The sequence below is a fragment of the Dipodomys ordii genome, unplaced genomic scaffold (genome assembly GCF_000151885.1).
Source record: "Dipodomys ordii isolate 6190 unplaced genomic scaffold, Dord_2.0 Scaffold13, whole genome shotgun sequence".
Classification (NCBI taxonomy): domain Eukaryota; kingdom Metazoa; phylum Chordata; class Mammalia; order Rodentia; family Heteromyidae; genus Dipodomys; species Dipodomys ordii.
The window spans coordinates 9,354,554-9,372,050 of record NW_012267229.1 but is presented as its reverse complement, the minus strand read 5'-3'; the positions used below and the strand labels follow the sequence as shown (position 1 = coordinate 9,372,050).

General features: G+C 42.9%; 1 protein-coding gene across 2 annotated transcripts in view; it reads left to right on the top strand.

The window, feature by feature from the left end:
* Positions 1 to 17,497, top strand: part of Cds2 (CDP-diacylglycerol synthase (phosphatidate cytidylyltransferase) 2) — a 43,657-nt gene that overhangs the window by 4,639 nt on the left and 21,521 nt on the right. Inside the window, exon 1 of one of the 2 annotated variants that reach the window (XM_013010998.1) lies at positions 4,725 to 4,861. The exons of the other annotated variant lie outside the window; for it this stretch is intronic. Coding sequence (XP_012866452.1) covers positions 4,748 to 4,861 — 114 coding nt within the window. The 5' untranslated portion in view covers positions 4,725 to 4,747. Of the gene's footprint in view, positions 1 to 4,724; positions 4,862 to 17,497 lie in introns of those variants that run through there. 2 annotated transcript variants of the gene reach the window in all.

Genomic DNA, 17,497 nt, shown 5'->3' with positions numbered 1-17,497 from the left:
TTTTCTTTTTTGCTTATGTGGTGCTGAGGAATCGAACCCAGGGCCTCATGCATGCAATGCAAGCGCTTTACCACTGAGCCACCTTCCCAGCCCTCTCACTTCTCTTAAAGCAGACAGATTCTTACTTTGCTATCCGTGTTTTAGGTAGGGAGGACATGGGGAGCTGTCCAGCCAAAGGTGCCTTAATACATCTGCACTTAAACCACCTATGCAACCAAAGGATGCCTGTTTGTGAGTTCTGCTAGGTGCAGGCTGTTCCTAAAATATAGCAACTATCCATTTTGTTAGTCTCTTGTGGGCCATTACACTCAAAACAAGGCAGTCAGTCCTTTACTCCCTTATTTAGTGTATCTAAATTGTCACATATGTGATTTTTAGTAAGGGTACATTAAAAAAATTGTGAAATACATTATTTGCCTTTGATGAACTTACTCATGCATAATTTTAAAAAGAAATCAGACTTATGTTTCCTGCTTTGGAGAAAAATCTATCCCCACGATTCTAGCTTTGTCAATATCTTTGTGTTACTATCTAAAAACATTAGAAATAGCAGTTCCATTGAATTGTTATGACTTCTTAGGGAAATAAATTGTGAAATGAGAATTAGCTTACTTCATAGTAGAAGAATCCAGAGAAAATTCTCAGGTCAGTTCCTTTTTTGGTCATGGGCCTTGAACTCTGGGCCTGGGCACTGTCCCTCAGCTCTTCAGCTTAAGGTGAGTGTTCTACCACTTCAGCCACAGTGCCACTTCCCGTTTTCTGGTGGTTAATTGGAGATGATTGTCTCATGGACTTTCCTACCCAGGCTGGCTTTGAGCCATGATTCTGAGATCTTAGCCCCCTGAGTAGGTAGGATTACAGACGTGAGCCACTGGCGCGTGGCTTCAGGTCAATTCTTTAAAAGTGCTAGGACAAATTTGAAAGATTACTCAAAGTGTTAACAGTTACTTGACTGATGTGACAAACCTGCTTTGTTCATAGACAGTCACTAACATCAAAATAATCTGAAAAATGTATTTACTTATGAAAAGTGAAGAGCTATTTTTGTTATATTTAGCATCTTAGGAAGGAAGGAATTTTTAAAGCCAGTTGCTAATAAAGGAAATGTTCTCTTCTGGGATCTGTGCTTATAATTTTAAAGTCCCAACAGACGCAGCAGAGTTGCCAAGCTAAGAAACTTGGAATTTAAGCTTTAGGAGGGATTGTCTTCTTGCTTAGCCATGTTTTTCCAGTGACATTTAGGAAACAAAAGGAAGAATCTGGACCAAAAGATTGGTGGAGGGGGGTGTTATAGCTTAGAGGTAAAACAGTGAATTGTCATTAATGAAGCCCTATGTTCCACCCCCAGCACTACAAAACTGCCCCCCCCAAAAAAAACCCAACTAAAAATACACCAGCAACAAAATAGATCCTCCATATCATTAAAATTTAATTTGATGGGTATTTTAGATTTTTCTTTTGCCATGAAGTTAAATAGCAGGTTAGGTGCTGAGGTACTATTAATATTACAGCTTCAGCTGAGTGCCAATGGTTAATGCCTATAATCTTAGCTACTTTGAAATCTGAGGATTGGGGTTCAAAGCCTGACTAGGCAAGAAAAGCTGAAAATCACACACACACACACACAAAATAGAATATTAGAGGTTTATATCTTTGAAGGCTTCTATAGTGAATTGATGAAACCAGTATGGAGAGAGAGTAAATGACATCATAGGAAAATTTGCTTATTTTTTTGAGACAGTCTCGCTGTGTAGCGCAGATTGCACTAAAAAACTAAAAACTTACCTACCACTTCCTGAAAGCTATACAAGTATGTATGATGACACCCAAGTAGAAAAATTTAAAATTTTGACTGAAGACACTGATTAAGATCAGGAACTTAAGTGTTTATAAGGTCCTTTTTAGTTCTGGGCCCTGCCTCATACTAGCTGTATAGCCTTGAGCAGATCATTTGTATAAGTTTAGGGACTTCTAAACTGGGAAATATAAATGTTAACTGAGATGCAAATATATATATATATATATATATAATGTAAATAAGTAAATATAAATATATGCTGGGCACTGGTGTCTCATGTTGTAATCCTATCTACTTAGGAGGCTAAGATCTGAGGATCGCAGTTCAAAGCCAGCCCCTGTAGGAAAGTCTATGAGACTCTTATCTCTAATTAACCACCAGAAAACTGGAAGTGGCATTGTGGTTCAAGTGGTAGAATGCTAGCCTTGAGCTGAAAAGCCCGGACAGTGCCCAGACTCAGAGGTCAAGCCCTACGACCTACCCCCTGCCCCCAAAAATATATAAATAAATATAAATGTAAATATAAGTTATAAACTGAGAAAATATAAATGTGCTTCATAGGGCATTTGAGTGGATTCTATGCACATTATACACCTAAGGCAGCGTATATTACATTGTAATACCACGTCAGTGATTGGTGCTGCTGGTTGAAATAGATTTTTTTTTTAATCGGTCATGGGGCTTAAACTCTCGGCCTGGGCGCTGTACCTCAGCTCTTCAGCTCAAGGCCAACACTGTACCACTTGAGCTACAGCATCACTTCCGGTTTTCTGGTGGTCTCATGGTCTTTCCTGCCTCTGCTGGCTTTGAACTGAGATCCTCAGATCTCAGTCTCCTGAGTAGCTAGGATTACAGGCATGAGCCACCAGCACCTGGCTTGAGATAGATTTTTGTAGGAAGATGATGATTCAGTGGTCAAGTTGTAACTGTTGGGAGTAATTTCATATTCGTTACCTTTTAAGGAAAGTTTTATAGAAAGTGCTTGGCTTTCTGTGATGTCTTCAGTTCATTTTCTTGATGAATTTTTTGGTATTCAGATGACAGGCCTTAATTGTTCAAAGGATGATTGGGCATTGCCTTTTGCAATTACCTTCTTATGTAGCACTAACTGTAGTACACTTTAAGACTGGTAAATAGTCTGGGAAGGTGGCTCAGTGGTATAGTGTTTGCCTTGCATGCATGAGGCCCTGGGTTCAATTCCTCAGCACCACATAAGCAAAAAGAAAAAAGCCGGAAGTGGCACTATGGCTCAAGCGGTAGAGTGCTAACCTTGAGCTGAAGAGCTGAGGGACGGTGCCCAGGCACAAAGTTTAGGCCCCACGACCGGACACCCCCCAAAAAAACCCCTCAAACTGGTAAATAATTAAAATGGCTTTCTGGTAGATTTTGAGAGAGAGCTACTGAGATGATAAGAATTATACCTGGGTATTGGTGGCTCTTGACTGTAATCCTAGCTACTCTGGAGGCTGAGATCTGTGGATCACAGCTAAATGCCAGCCTGGGCCTGGAAGTCCTTGAGACTCTATCTCCAATTAACCACCACAAAACTGGATGTTGACACTGAGGCTCTTAAGTGATAGAGTGCAAGCCTTGGACAAAAGCTCAGGGACAGCACCCAGGTCCTGAATTCACACACACACACACATACACACACACATGACAGCACCCAGGTCCTGAATTCACACACACACACACACACACACACACACACGACAGCACCCAGGTCCTGAATTCACACACACACACACACACACACACACACACACACACACACACACACACGGTTAAAGGTCCTGAATTCAAACACACACACACACACACACACACACACACACGGTTAAAGGTCCTGACAGCACCCAGGTCCTGAATTCACACACACACACACACACACACACACACACACACGGTTAAATTGCCCCTGTTAAATGCTGACTAGAAGGAACCTAAGAGGTTATTATTTTTATAGAAGAATAAACAACAGCCCAGAGAACTTAACTTTATTTCTTTTTCTTTGTTTTATATGCTGGTTATAGGCTTGAACTCAGGGCCTGAGCTCTGTCTGAGTAATTTTGCTCAAGGCTCATACTCTACTACTTGAGCTATGGCTTTTCTTCCAGCTTTTTGTCAGGTAGTATTGGATATGAGTCCTATGGACTTTCCTGCCTGGGGTGGCTTCAAACCGCAATCCGCACATCTCAGCCTCCCGAGTAGCTCGTCCAGGCATGAGCCACCAGTGCTCAGCTGAGTTTAACTTTTTTCTTTTTTTTGGGTCCGGTCGTGGGGCCTGAACTCTGGGCCTGGGCGCTGTCCCTCAGCTCTTCAGTTCAAGGCTAGCGCTCTACCACTTGAGCCACAGCACCACTTCCGGCTTTTTTTTTTCTTTTTTGCTTATGTGGTGCTGAGGAATCGAACCCAGGGCCTCAGGCATGCAAGGCAAGCGCTCTACCACTGAGCCACCTTCCAGTCTCTGAGTTTAACTTTCTTGCTCAAGCTTACATAGCTGTTTAGGTGCAGATAGGTTAAAAGTATGATATGCTTCTAATTTTGTCTCTTTTTTTCTCTCATGTTATATAATACTGCCTTCAAGTATATAGAATTCATAGATTTTAAAAGCCTCTGCATTGCACTGGAGATGCAGCAGATCACTTACCAAAACCAGTAAACACCACCAGCATCACCAGTGCAAATAAAGAAAAAAAAAACCCCAAAACCCTCTGCATTGATTAATTTTGAAATAAAAAAGCCAAAATATTACCTGTTTTTCTTATGTAGGTATGAATCAGAAAAATTGCAAAATACGTCTTTTAGAATATTGAATATAAAAACAGTTTCAGTAAGTATGTTGAATCAGTGGAAAAAGTCTTTTTGGTCTGGCTGGTGATTTGAACCCTTTCCTTAGGGGAGTGGTCACAGGGGCATCCTTGAATGGAACTCCCAGGAGAGCATAAGATGGGAGAGAACAAGATGTGGTTCCCAGTAGCTGAGCAGCTGCCTGGAAGACATGCCCTTTGGGTGAAAGTCAAAGTAAACTGGATTTTGCCAGAAAACCACACAGACATTCAGGTACAAAGAACAAAGAAAAGGTTTATTACCAGCAAAGGGACAGCAAGACCCCTTCTTACAAAGGAGGAGTGCCGGCTGTTGTCTTAGGTGAACTTTTATAGCCTGGGAAGTTTTGGGGATCTTGCTGCCTAATATAATTATACCTGTCCCAAAGGAGTGTCCTCTCATGTAAAAAGGGTAGGGGCTAATCATTTACTGCCTTTACTAAAGAGTGTTGCCTAGGGAAAGAACATGCTAAGCTATGAGAGGGCCTGACAGTGATCTAGAGTCATTTCTTCTAGCACCTGTTGGTCATTCTCCATACTTCAGAACCTTCTCTTACTCCAGCCACCTGTACACAGTATGTGGCTCTGAGCAAGGCCACTTGTCAGTGCTCTTGAAGATTTTTAATTTTCCATGATTTCCTTCCCTCCCTCCCCTCTCTCTCTCTCTCTCTTTCTTTCTTTCTTTCTTTCTTTCTTTTTGTTGGTCGTGAGGCTTGAACTCTGGGCCTGAACGCTGTCCCTCAGCTCTTCAGCTCAAGGCGAGCGCTCTACCATGAGCCACAGTGCTACTTCTGGTTTTCTAGTGGTTTATTGGAGATAAGAGTCTCACGGACTTTCCTGCCCGGCCTGGCTTTGAACTGCGATCCTCAGATATCAGCCTCCTAAGTAGCTAGCATTATAGGTGTGAGCCATTGGTGCTCTGATTTTCCAAGATTTCTTTCTGTTTGTTTCTTCATTGGTTTTTTGTTTCTGCCATGATGAGGATCAAACCCATGGTTAAACTTGTGTTCTACCACTGAACTGTACTCTTAGACTTTTTTGTTTTGGAGACAGGGTCTGGCCATATAGCACATGCTGGCCTTGAACTAATGATCTTTCTGTCTCCACTTCTCAAGTGCTGGGATTACAAGTGGTCCTTATAACACCCAGCTGAGAAAATTTTTTTTTTTTTTTTGCTGGTTGTGGGGCTTGAACTCAGGGCCAGTATGCTGTCTCTGAGCTCTTTTGCTCAAGGCTATTGCTCTTTGAGCCACAGCTCCACTTCCTGTTTTTGAATGATTAATTGCAGCTAAGAGTCTCAAGGGGACTTTTCTGCCCTGGCTGGCTTTGAACCACGATCTTCAGATTTCAGCCTCTTGAGTAGGTAGGATTATAGGTGTGAGCCACCACTGCTTGGCGAAGAATTTTTTTTTCTTTTTCTTTTTTTTTGGTCTGTTGTGGGGCTTGAACTCTGGGCCTGAGCTCTGTCCCTCAGCACTCTACCACTTGAGCTACAGCGCCACTTCCTTTTTTCTGGTGGTTTATTGGAGATAAGAGTTTCATGGACTTTCTTGCGCTGGCTGGCTTTGAACCTTGATCCTCAGATCTCAGCCTCCTGAGTAGCTAGGATTACAGGCATGAGCCACTGGCCCCGGTTTTGGCAAAGAATTCTTTTAAAATGAATCTTGTAAAAATTTTCACTGTGCAAATAACAATTCTTTTAACCATTGGAAACAGTTTTGGTTAATATCACAATTTTCACCCTTTGGAATCATTTTTAGAATCACATAAATGGAGTATAAAAATCATCCACACAGCTTGGCAGCTTACATGTGGTATGACAACTTTCAGGTCTTGACTGGTCCTGGAGGCTATGTGAGTGATTAAGTACAGCCAACCATTCTTCTGGTTTGGAAAAGGGACAGACACTAACTCTCAACTGTTAATTTTGTCAGGGTCTTGTTGAACGAATACTGATTTGTTCCTGGCATTGAGCAGAGTCTCTGCCTTCCAAGTCTTGTCACATGGTGGCTGTTTGGTTAGGGGAGCTAGTGAGGTGCTCCCACATTATCCCTGTTGGCCAGCTCTCTGTGCCAATCACTGATCTTTGTCCTTAGATTGTTTGCCCAACAATAGGGGTGGCATGGGCCTGCAAAATTGCATGGCCTTCTAAAGAAAGTTGAACTTCAGTATGTTAACCAGGCAGTGGCTGGTGTGGCATTTGAAGGGAGGAAAGGGCACCCTCTGAGGCCTCCTTCCTCCTGTCTGCTTCTCATCAGAGGCATCCCCCATGCCAGGCCCTGGTGCTCTGGAGTGCTGTTGTCTGTGAAGGACCTACCCGTCAAGATCAGAAGTCCTTTCTTCCTGCTGTCTATGGCATCAGCTCCTTTGAATTAGGGTCCCCTCATATTTGGGGTTTCTCTGGAGACTTTGCTGAGTGTTTTTTTTTATTATATTTAAAAATTTTTGTTCAATTATGGGACTTGAACTCAAGTGTTTTGAGCTCTTTTGCTCAAGGCTAGTGCTCTACCACTGTAGGCCACAGCTCCACTTCCAATTTTCTGGTGGTTAATTGGAGATAAGAGTTTCATGGGCCTTACTGCCCTAGCTGGCTTTGAACTGTGATCCTCAAACCTCAGTCTCCTGTGTAGCTAGGATTACAGGCGTGAGACACAGGCTCTGCTGAGTTTTTTTGTTTTTGTTTTTTTTTGTTTTTTGGGTCCGGTCATGGGGCCTGAACTCTGGGCCTGGGCGCTGTCCCTCAGCTCTTCAGCTCAAGGCTAGTACTCTACTACTTGAGCCACAGTACCACTTCCGGCTTTTTTTCTTTTTGCTTATGTGGTGCTAGGGAATCGTGCATGCAAGGCAAGCACTCTACCACTGAGCCACCCTCCCAGCCCCATCTGCTGAGTTTTTAAAAGAGCCTCTGGGACCTGAACACTCACAATTCTTGGATCCCTGACATTTAGGGGACAACTATCATGGATACTGGACATCCTTCTCAGTGGGTGGCTCTCTGAGCTGTATACTCACTGTCCTGTGGTTTCAGTGGTCAGCAAACACTCCTAGCTCCCTCAGTCCGTGCAAATTCCCCTCCCCTCTCTTACTCCCTCTTTATCTTTAGTGTTACTAGGTTTGGAACTTGGGACCTTGAGTTCAAGCCCAATAATTAACTAAATAAAAATAAGACAAGAATTAAAAAAAAAAAGACCACAATTTCAGCCATGCACCTCTGGCTCACACCTGTAATCCTAGCTACTCAGGTGGCTGTGATCTGAGGATCGCAGTTCAAAGCCAGCCGGGACAGGAAAGTCCATGAGACTCTCATTTCCAGTAAACCACTCAGAAACCAGAAGTGCTGTGTCTCAAGTGGTAGAGTGCTAGCCTTGAGCTGAAGAGCTCAGGGCCAGAGCCCAGGCCCAGAGTTCAAGCCCTACAACCAATTAAAAAAAAAAGACCATAGTTTCATTCCTTACTTACTCATTGACACCTACTTCCATGGGATATTGAGGTCCTATCTGCCTTTTTTTCAACAGGAGATTTTGAGTTTAGGGAGAGCAAGCTGATGTTACAACACAGGAGCAGGCAGTTTCAACACTGTTACTATTTTTTTTTTTTCTTGATTTGTGAGGTGGTGAAGGGTAGAAATGGTTCCTCTTGATCAGTGAGTGGCACATGTGAATTCTAGGCTTTGGCTTGTGGCCTCAAGACAGGAGCTAAAAATGCACGCTGGGTAGTGCTTGTGTTTGGTAGTGGGTGAGTGAGGAGGAAAAGGAGTCCAGGTCAAGGTAGGAGACCAGGGAAGGAGTCAGGAAGAGTAAGTAGTGTGCTGCCAAAGCCTAGAGTGTTTTGAGAATGAGGAAAAGATTCATGTCATATGCCATGGAAGTGTCAAGAAGAATAAGTAGAAGACATAGTTTAATCCCATTATGTGTGCTTCCCACAGCAACTTGGGATTTATTCTATGGAAGAGGCTGTCATTTTGGAAGTTGATGAATCTAAATGTTTTGAACAGTAAACTCTTTTTTTTTTTTTTTTTTTTTTTTTTTGGTCGCGTGGGGCTTGAACTCTGGGCCTGGGCGCTGTCCCTCAGCTCTTCAGCTCAAGGCGAGCGCTCTACCACTTGAGCTACAGCGCCACTTCCTAGTAAACTCTTATATATGTATTTGCTGTTTTATGGATTTTGCTAAGCTCTTATTTGTACTTTCAAGCCTTGATTCCTCTATAAAAAAACTAGTGCGATGTGTTTATAATCTGTTTCATTAAATATTGCAACAAAATCTCAGGCTTCCATGCCAAACAGGAGTCCATTCCTTCTTTATATGCAGCTGATTAAAAGCTAAAGATCATAAACAAGACAGTGTGTTTTTCTCTTGTAAAAGATGTCTGGAGGTTGATATTCTAACAGTTTCAAATGTGAAAGATGCAGGTTTCTCTGTCTTTGTTTTCCCATTCTGAGTATATGGCTTCTACACATCCATATTTCAGTAAGCAGGTATTAGGGATGGAGAAGGAAGAGGACTGCTCTTCTCTTGTGAGACACTTCGTAGAAATGCACTTGTTTGAGGGCTGGGAACATGGCTTACTAGTAGACTATTTGCCTACCACGGGTGAGGTGCTAGGTTTTATTCCTAGCACTCCTAGTAATCAAAACATTTTGCTTAAAACAAAACACTATTTCTGCGTACATTCTGTTTGCTAAAACTCAGCCATGTGTCCTGTGCTTAGCTTCAAGGGAAGTTGGAAAGCGTTCCTTCTGGGTGGTCATAAGCGTAACTAACCTATTACAGTAGAAGAATGAATATTGGGGGATAACTAGCAATCTCTGAAGACTTGGGAGGTTGAAGCAGGAGGATCTCTAGTTTGAATCCAGCTTATACTACATTGTGATGACCTGTCTGAAAAACAAAACAAAACAACAAAAAAACCCAAAGCAATGCAGAACGAGAAACCAAAACAATACTTTTCCTAAAAAAAAAAAAAAAAACGAACAACCCAAACAATATTTCCAAACAAACCCTGATAGGAGATTAGATGAGAGGCAATAAAGAAGAAAAGCTCGGAGAAAATAAGCACCTAGAGAGATGAGATCAGGCAGTGGGGCTGAATAGGAAGAGGGGTACACTGTGTGCAGGTTTGGAGATGGCTTAGGAATAGCCCACTGACTGTTCCTCTGTAGAGCCCAGAAGAGCAGCAGGCCTTAGAATTATGTAAGTGTTGGTACACAGAAGATAAGTATGCAGTGGCTTCATCTCAGTGCCTCCTCCATAAGCCCATCCTCACCTTTATAAAAGAGAGAAACACCAAGCCCTCAGCTCTATGTTTCTCATTGCCTAAGCTTTTTTTTTTTTTTAATCTTTTTAGCCTCTCAATAAAACAGTTGTAACGTCTATCTGAAGTGATAATCTTGAATTTTTAAGAAATTATGTGGGAATCCTCTGAGGCCAGAACTACAAGCAGCTCTGCTTTAACAAGATCTCCTAGGATACAAATTATTCTGCAGGTAGTTCTCTTTCTGGCTTCCCAGCACAAGTGTGTATTTCCTAGATGTTCCAACAGTTACTTGCTGAAGGTGTGAGGTACCTTAGGGTTGGGATGAAAACCCAGGTGTACTGCCTGAAGACCTGGTGCTGATGCCATGGTTTGCTTAACAGCTTACGGAGGCTGTTCTCCCTGGGAAAGCAGTCAGTTATTTGTAAATACAGCTCAGAGGATGGCCTTTAAAGTTAGAGGCTTTTGGTGGAAAAATAATCAAAGGATATGGTTGAGAAATAGGTGTGTCTCAGCTGACTGGCCAGAGTTCCGATAGTGTCTGATTTTTGTTCCATAGACTCAGCTCTGAAGGCATAGATCATGACTCTCCTCTAGTTGTTCACCTGTAGGTCGATAAGCATCCTATGGTATGTAGAGTGTGAGGGTAGCTGGGGGTGTCCATGAGCCTTCTTCATTGCTGATCATTTAGCTACTTTGGGTAGATTTCTCCCTACAATTTGGTGGGTTGATATCTGTCCTCTCCTGTCATTTTGGGAGAACAAGAGTCATGTGAGCTTTGTTATCTTACAGGGATGTCAGCCAAACACCCAGCTTTCTCTTGAACAATTGCCATTTTATCTCCTTTCTGTTCCACAGAATTCTCTGAATAGAGAAATTTTAATTTGCACCTAGTGGTCTGTAGAAAATGTGCTGCCAGGGGAGTGACTATTTTGAGAACTTCTGATGGAGAATTTGTTCCACAGACAGCACTCTCTTATAAGGACTTTCATTAGATAAGGACTTACCCATCTTTTTCCTGTTAAAATTTTCTCAATTTGTAGTTTTAGTGTTTTTGCATCTGAAAGAGTTTAGATTATTTTGTTTACAGTCCCCCTTAATGCATGTACAAGATCGGTATTCATTAAGTAATGTAGATTTAGTGACCTTGACCTTGCCATTCTTAAAAATCGAGAATATTTCTGTTTTCTGTTTTTGTGAATATGACTGAGATAACAGTATTCTGCTGTGTTGTATGGCTTGGAAACTTCCATGCCTTCATCTGCTGGACTCCATGAAACTTTGCAGGGCATAGATAGAATCAGATGTGACAAGTGACACATGTATACAACTCCCCACATTTGTAATAAAACAAAGTAGTATGCTGATTTGCCTTCCCATGCCTGTAGGCTTTGCCTGCGGAGAGATTTCTGCTCTCCAAATTTGGGCCTAAGTGCCGATCTATTCTGCATCCTTAAGCTCTTCTGGTTGGGACATCAGTACTCCTGCCAGAACCTCCTAGAGCAGATGTGATGTAAATGGCTGGGCCTGATGTCCCACAGCCCATGCTCCCAGGAATTTCTACTCTGAGACAAGAGACTGTTTCAGGCTTTGAAATGTTTGCTGACTTTTAATGTTTAGCTCAGGCTTAGCTTGAAGAGCCTTGGCCTTCTGGATTTTTCACTCCTGATAGAATTCTTTGGAGGAGAGGCAATTTGGAAGGATTCTTAAGGCAGTTATCAGCCATGGGGATATGGCAATGAATAAACCAAGTCTCATCTACATGGAGTTCATGATCTGATAGGGAGATGGGCAAATACATAATAGTGTCAGGCTCTAGAGATGTTACAAAGAATGAAACGGATGCTTCTTTTTTTTTTTGACTTGGCCTCATGATATTGCTTAGTAGGGTCATGAACACATGTATTCAAATGATCTTCCCACAGTAGGTGGGATTGTAGGTGCTCACCACCGTGCTTGGCTTGGTGTTTTTCAATATGAAGGTAGGAGTTAACGTCTGAAAGGGCTCAGAAGCTAACAGTTGGCTCAGATTCAGACAGATGTTTCTGTAGTATCTCCCATTATTCAAAGGAAATAAGTGGCAATGTAAAAACCTGAGCATTCTCTAAGGCAAGATCAAACTCCAAAAGGCTTCATTTTACCTACTTATTCATTATTCCCGGGGATACATTAGTGTTGGGAAATACAGCTCATTACTACCCTGGATTCTGTGGCGCCTCATGTGCTGCTCCCTCCTCCCAAACCTTATCATCTAGGAGAGTGAACATTAGTTGCTTTTTGCACACAAATGCTGGCAAACCAATGTTCTAGGCCTTGCAGAAAGATGTTAATGAATTTGATTTATTAAAACAAAAAGGAAAAGAAGTTGGCTGCTGGTGGCTCACACCTGTAATCCTAGTCACACCTGTAATCCTAGCTACTCAGGAGGCTGAGATCTGAGGATCACGGTTCAAAGCCAGCCCAGGCTGGAAAATCCATGAGACTCTTTTTTTTTTTGTCAGTCCTGGGGCCTGAACTCTGGGCCTGGGCGCTGTCCCTCAGCTCGTCAGCTCAAGGCTAGCACTCTACCACTTGAGCCACAGCTCCACTTCTGGCTTTTTCTGCTTATGTGGTGCTGAGGAATCGAACCCAGGGCCTCAGGCATGCAAGGCAAGCACTCTACCACTGAACCACCTTTCCAGCCCCGAGACTCTTATTTCCAATTAACCACCAGAAAACTGGAAGCGGCTCAAGTGGTAGAGCGCTAGCCTTGAGCTGAAGAGCTCAGAGACAGTGCCTAGGCCCAGAGTTCAGGCCTTATGAACAAAACAAAACAAAACAACTTACTGAGCTCTCAAGGTAAACAAAGATGAATAGGCAGTTCCTACTTGGGATAGTGTTGAAATTGCAGTTATTGAAAATGCTCTCTGAAGGTACAGAGAAAGTGCTCTCTGGAGGTACAGATAGCATCTGTGGGAACTTCATCAGAAGAGATAAAGTGGATGTGAAGATGGTGTACTAGCCTTCTGGGACTGCTCAAACATTATCACAATTTGAGTGCTTTGAAACAATAGAAATTTGCAGGACACTGATGGCTTATGCCCGTAATCCCAGCTACTCAGGAAGATCACAGCTCAAAGCCAGTCCAGGAGGAGAGTCTGTGAGAGTTTCTTTTTGTTTTGTTTTTGTTTTTGCCAGTCCTGAGGCTTGAACTCAGTGTCTGGGCACTTGTCCTAGAGCTTCTTTTGCTCAAGTCTAGTACTCTACCACTTGAGCCACAGCCCCACTTCTGGCCTTTTCTGTTTATGTAGTACTGAGGAACTGAACTCAGGGCTTCATGCATGTTAGGCAAGTACTCTACCACTAAGCCACATTCCCAGCCTGTGAGATTCTTATCTCCACTAAAGCTCCTTAAAAAAAGCCAAAAGTGGAGCTGTGGCTCAAGTGGCAGATCCCTAGCCTTGAGCAAAAAGAAGTCAGGAGCCAGGCACCGGTGGCTCATGCCTGTTATCCTAACTACTGAGGAGGCTCAGATCTGAGGACCACAGTTCAGGAAAGTGGCAGGAAAGTCCACCAGACTCTTTTCTCCAATTAACCACCCGAAAACCCAAAGTGGTTCTGTGGCTCAAGTGGTAGAGTGCTTGCCTTGAGCTGAAGAGCTGAAGTACAGTGCTTAGGTCCAGAGTTCAAGCCCCATGACTGACAAAAAAAAAAGTTAAGGAAACTGCTAGTCCCTGAGTTCAAGCCCCAGAACCAGCACAACAACAACAACAAAACAATGGAGATTTATTTCTCATTTCTGGAAGCTGGAAGTCTAAGATCAAGGCATCAGCAGAGTAGGTGTCTGGAGAGGACCTGGTTTACAGATAGCTTCTCATAGTAGAAGAAGAGTCTCTCAAATCCCTCTTACAAGGGTCCTAGTCATCTTCCATAACCCTACCTCATAATAACACTTTGGGGTTAGGATTTCAACACAGGAATTTTGGGATCCATAGCAGGACAGGACTTCAGACAAGATGAGGGACAGGACCAGACACTTGGACTGAACCAACTGTATCACTTCTCTTAAAGAGTTTATTACTGGTCTGGCAGTATGGTTCAGGATAGAGCACCTGGCTAGCAAGCCCAAGGCTCTAAGTTCAAACTTCATTGCTACAACAACAACAAAAAAGATAAAAAGGAAGTGATGCTGTGGCTCAAAGTGGTAGAATGCTGGACTTGAGGGGAAAAAAAAAACAGGGACAGCACTCAGGCCCTGAGTTCAAGTCTCATGACCACTACCACTAACAACAAAATGTATACAGGTGCTGGTGACTCAAGCCTGTAATCCTAGCTACTTAGGAGGCTGAGATCTGCAGAAAAGTCTGTGAGAATTTTATCTCCAATTAACCACCAGGAAATAGAAAGTGGTATTGTCGGGCTGGGAAGGTGGCTCAATGGTAGAGTGTTTGCCTCACATGCATAAGACACTGGGTTCGATTCCTCAGCACCACATACAGAAAAAGCCAGAAATGGTGCTGTGGCTCAAGTGGTAGAGCATTAACCTGGAGCTGAAGAGCTTAGGGACAGTGCCCAGGCCCAGAGTTCAAGCCCCATGACCAACAAAAAAACCCCAAACAAATAAAAACCTAAAACAAAACAAAGTAAGATCTTATTATCAGTAATAAGATCTATCTACCCTATAGGGTATTATTATTACTGTTATCATTATTATATGGAAAAAGAACCTGGACCATTTCACTAGAATTTTTCAGTTGTTTCTGGTTATAATATAATTTGCATAATTTTATATTTAACTAGTCTCCAGGACATTGACTCAAGTATTTTCAGGCTCTAAGACTATTAACAATTAAGCTAGTGAAATGTAGGTAGAGTGTGCAAATGCTTTGTTTTCATAGCAGAATGAAAACCCAGCCAAATTTCTTTTTTTTTTGGGGGGTCCGGTCGTGGGGCCTGAACTCTGAGCGTGGGCGCTGTCCCTCAGCTCTTCAGCTCAAGGCTAGTGCTCTACCACTTGAGCCACAGCAGCACTTCCGGCTTTTTTTTTGTTTATGTGGTGCTGAGGAATCGAACCCAGGGCTTTAGGCATGCAAGGCAAGCGCTCTACCACTGAGCCACCTTCCCAGCCCCCCCAGCCAAATTTCTGAGCAGGTGGATGGATGTTGTGGTGGTGGGGAGAGGGCATGATAGGAATTTAATACTCCGATGATCCTCTATCTCATGCATTCAGGAGTGGTAATGACTGATTACCAGAAATTTATGGTGGCGTCATATAGGGCTTTTCTTTGTTTTTGTTTTCTCTTTTGAGAAGAAGGTTTTGCTCTGTTACCCAGGCTGGCCTTGAACTTGGAATCCTCCTATCTGATATTTCCAAGTACATAGCTGGGATTACAGGCATTCTCATCCCATCTGTGCTCATGCAGTGGTTTTCAAACTGTATTCTCTGCAGGTCAGTTGAGGTTTTCTCTACAAACAAAAGTTAATTCTTAACAATGAAGATGTCTAACATTTCCAGCTTCTTGTTTTGTTTTTTTTTTTGTTCGGTTGGTCGTGGGGCCTGAACTCTGGGCCTGTGCACTGTCCCTCAGCTCTTGAGCTCAAGGGTAGCACTCTAACATTTAAGTTGCAGCGCCACTTCTGATTTTTTCTGCTTATGTGGTGCTGAGGAGTGGAACCCAGGGCCTCATGCATGCAAGGTAAGCATTCTGCTACTGAGCCATCCTCCCAGCCCAGCATCTTAGTTTTAATGAGTAATCTTATATCAATGGCATCAACATTTATATTTAACCTTAACTTTTCCCTCAGTACCAGACCCATATATATGCATTATGTAGTAGGTATTTCTGTGTATACAGATACATGTGTATATACTTGTGTGTGTGTGTGTATGCATGAACACATACCCACATATATTTGTGCCTATTCTGGAGCTTGATTTCAGGATGCTCTCCCTGAACTTTTTTGCTCAAGGCTAGCATTCTAACACTTGAGCCACAGCTCCACTCCTCAGTTCCCCAGTTGTTTCCTATTCACCCCGATCATCAATGATTTAGATGAAGTTAAGATGATACATTGATAAAGCATGCAGCAGATACATATCCCAGGTAAATACACAAGAAGACAGAACAAAAATGAATAAATGCTACTCAGGAGGCTGAGATCTGAGGATTGTGATTTGAAGCCAGCCTAGATAGGCAGACAAATCCATGAGATTCTTATCTCCACCAAAGAAGTGGCTCAAGTGGTAGAGTGCCTGCCTAGTAAGCATGAGTCCCTGAGTTCAAACCCACCAGTATTTCCCTCTCAGGGGAAAGCCCATTCTGCATTGGTGCTTTCACAATTCCTTCTGCAACAAATTTAAAAGTTTGGGATAGAGAACAGTGTTAATTCCATGTTCTTAAGGGAGAAATATTAGAAACTATTTGATTGGTATTTGTTTCTATGACTGTTGCTCCTGAACCAGAAATACCACACGAGTGACAATGTACTATTCCAACACAGTCAAATGCCCTAGAGTACTTTCCTTTCTATAGGGACAGGGTAGGTGAGACATTAAGGACATCACTTTCATCTCCACCCAGGCGAGCGCCACAGCGCCACTTCCAGTTTTCGAGTGGTTTATTGGAGATAAGAGTCTCGCGGACTTTCCTGCCCAGGCTGGCTTTGAACCACGATCCTCATATCTCAGCCTCCTGAGTAGCTAGGATTACAGGAGTGAGCCACTGGCACCCAGCTTCCACTTTTTTTTCTTCCAATCTTTGGGTGACTCTGAAGCAGATGCTGGGTGGCCATTGTGGCCATTTAAGATTAGGGGCTTGTACATAAAGAACCCAGTAGCTGCTCCTGGGTCCCCTTCCTGGCGGAGGTCTAGGTGGCATGCATGAACCTAGTTTTGAGACTGCAGGTAGCTTTCTTTTTTACATCTTACTAGGTCTTTTGGCAGTAGTTGACATACTACCTAATTAGGGAAAATCTAGTTCTAAAAAAGAGGAAGCTGAAGAAAAGCTTCCTTTTCTAATAAAGCTGAAAATTCATTTTTCCTAATTCTGTACAGAGATGCCTGACTAGGGTGCTGATGGTAGAGGACCTATTGGATCCCAGCAGGACTTCGAAATTTTGTTCTTTCCTGTTATTCTGGATGACAGGAGGAGCATAGAACTGTGTGGTTGTGATTGGTATTTCTGGAGGCTGTTTTTGATAATAGTTTATGCTCGTTCTTTTAGTAAACAGATGTTTAATGTCAGATGTGTTAATGGCCAAATAGAGTGTTGGAAGATGGACAGATTCTTTCTAAATTCTTGGCTTAGGATATAAGATTGACTTTTGTGCTGGGCTTTTGTACCAGTAAAATGGCAAGTATTTGAATCAGAAAGCCGCACATTCCTAAAAGATGGATTTCAGATAGATTTCCTCCGCCCCCTCCCCCTTTTTTTGGTCAGTCATGGGGCTTGAACTTTGGGCCTGAGCGGTGTCCCTCAACTCTTCAGCTCAAGGCTAGCGCTCTGGGGAGTGGGAAGGGGGGAAGGAGAAGGATTGGGATTGGGGGGGGGGAGGCTGGGAAGGGATGTGAAGGGTAAACAAAGGAGGAGGCTGCAATGCTTGGTAAGAAATGTACGCATTATCCTGCCCATGTAATTGTAAC